Genomic DNA, 1,900 nt, shown 5'->3' with positions numbered 1-1,900 from the left:
AGAAAAATCCGAGCATTCAATAGGTGCACTTTTAAAAGATCTTAAGACAACTATTTCCTTACTAATTAAATGTGAATGTGTCTACTACTTTACAACCAGTTATGTAAGCCCACAAAGTATATTATTCACATATTTTCAAATACACCCCAAAAATAGCATTTAAAGAGATTAACAAAGTACGTGCAAGTTTAAAGGCACAACAGAGAAGGAAGCCAGCTTTACACCTTTGTTAATGCATACATGTAAAGTCTGATCGGTCTTAGGCTGGAATATAATTGGAAAAATAAGTGCTAAAATGATACAAAAAAGATGTCTCAATGGTTACACACTGTGAAACAAGCCACGATATCTTCCTCAGCATTTAGGTTAGAAATATTTCTCTAATGATGACTCAGGAACAAAAGGGGGGGAACTGAACACTCCCCACTCCCTGCCCATCCACATACATGGATTAATTTTCAGTAGTCCACCTTAAAACAAACAAAAAAAAGTGTCATCTTCTATCTGTGTTTGGTTAAAACGAGAAGAAAAGGGTAATGGAGGTTTTCCTCATATGTATCTTTTTCTTCATTTTTCAGCTGCAAATAAAAAATGGATAAAGTGAGCAAACTGTATGAAAGCATTTTTAAAATACTGACAGTTCTTGGTTAACTATATTCCTTAGTGCAAATGATACTACTAAAGATTAAACATTTAGTAACTACGAAAAGAAATCTTAAGGTCAAATAACTACCACAGGTATGGAACAGTATGCCAAATATTGTCAGGAGCTGGTCAGAGTTTGTAGACAAATTAATCCATGCAATAAAGGGTTGAACATTACTTATAAAAAAAATGAGGTCCCAAATTGCTATATTAAATAAATCATATTCAAGTGAGATTGAAGGCCTGAATTAAATCCACTAAGCAAGGAACTTCAGAACAACGGCTAAAAGTTTATCCCTAATCAGCCTAACTATTGCTGTATATTTGGTATTTAAGATCAACAACTGGTTCAGACCTCTGAAATACCATAATCTTATCTGATGGTTTACGTAATTGCAAGCCACTTCCAAGGCTGTAATGCAGTTCTTGTTGGGCTTATTTATTAATTCTGTTTAATTTAAAAAATTCTTAGTGTAAGAGAGAATTATAACCTGATACTTAGAGTGGTACAATTCCAATTGCTAGGGATAATGTTACATGTGCTCTTCTGATCTACACTAAAAGAATATATTTCTAACAAAAGAATGAATGTTTATTTTCGTGGGTATTCTGGTTAAATGCAATTTAAAATACATATACATATTAATCTGAAATACGTGGAACCTACACATATGTATTACATTTTGTAATCACCTCACATAAAAATATTTGCATATTTTTAATACAAGCCTAAGGAAGAAATGTAAAAAAAAAAGGACCTTTAGCCGTGCCTGACACAAATGACCCCCCCCCCCCCAAATACTACATTTAAAGCCAGAACTCTTCTTATCCCATATGGTTTTGCCTTTATTTTCCTTGCTGTGTGTTAGGGATTTTAGTTGGCCCGTGTCACAACATTGCTCGTGTTATTTAAACAAAGGTCTTTTCCATATCATATTCTTCAACTGTGAAGTGCCTCTGTGTAAGCTACTGTCTATGAGCAATTAACACACTTTTCCTTTTTCATAGTGGAACATAAAGCTGATCTATTCTTTAAATTCTAATCCACTTTACTAAGAAGTGTTTGTGTATAATTACTAAAGTAACGGCAATCTGCTTCCCAAGATCTCTAACTTTACCACAGGTGGTTCACTTTGTTTGCACAGGATTACCCATCAGTTTCATGTTATCCTGGCCATTTCTGGATGAAGAAAGACTGTATTTTATTTGTACCTTAAAGTTTTATCAACTTCCCAATTTCAATGAGCCACATATC

The 1,900-nt window shown here is 33.7% G+C and overlaps 1 protein-coding gene across 1 annotated transcript in view; it reads right to left on the bottom strand.

Moving 5' to 3' along the window:
* Positions 1-500: 500 nt before the first annotated feature.
* The window catches only part of CAMKMT (calmodulin-lysine N-methyltransferase), a gene marked incomplete at both ends in the record, with an annotated part of 220,940 nt that continues 219,540 nt past the window's right edge, over positions 501-1,900 (bottom strand). Inside the window, one exon of the mRNA XM_082306402.1 lies at positions 501-578. Within this exon, the coding sequence (XP_082162528.1) occupies positions 501-578 (78 nt within the window). The remainder of the gene's footprint in view (positions 579-1,900) is intronic.

This window comes from Platalea leucorodia (assembly GCF_965183815.1).
Source record: "Platalea leucorodia genome assembly, chromosome: 3".
Classification (NCBI taxonomy): Eukaryota; Metazoa; Chordata; class Aves; order Pelecaniformes; family Threskiornithidae; genus Platalea; species Platalea leucorodia.
The sequence above is the reverse complement of the archived record's forward strand: the minus strand, read 5'-3'. Positions and strand labels throughout refer to the sequence as shown.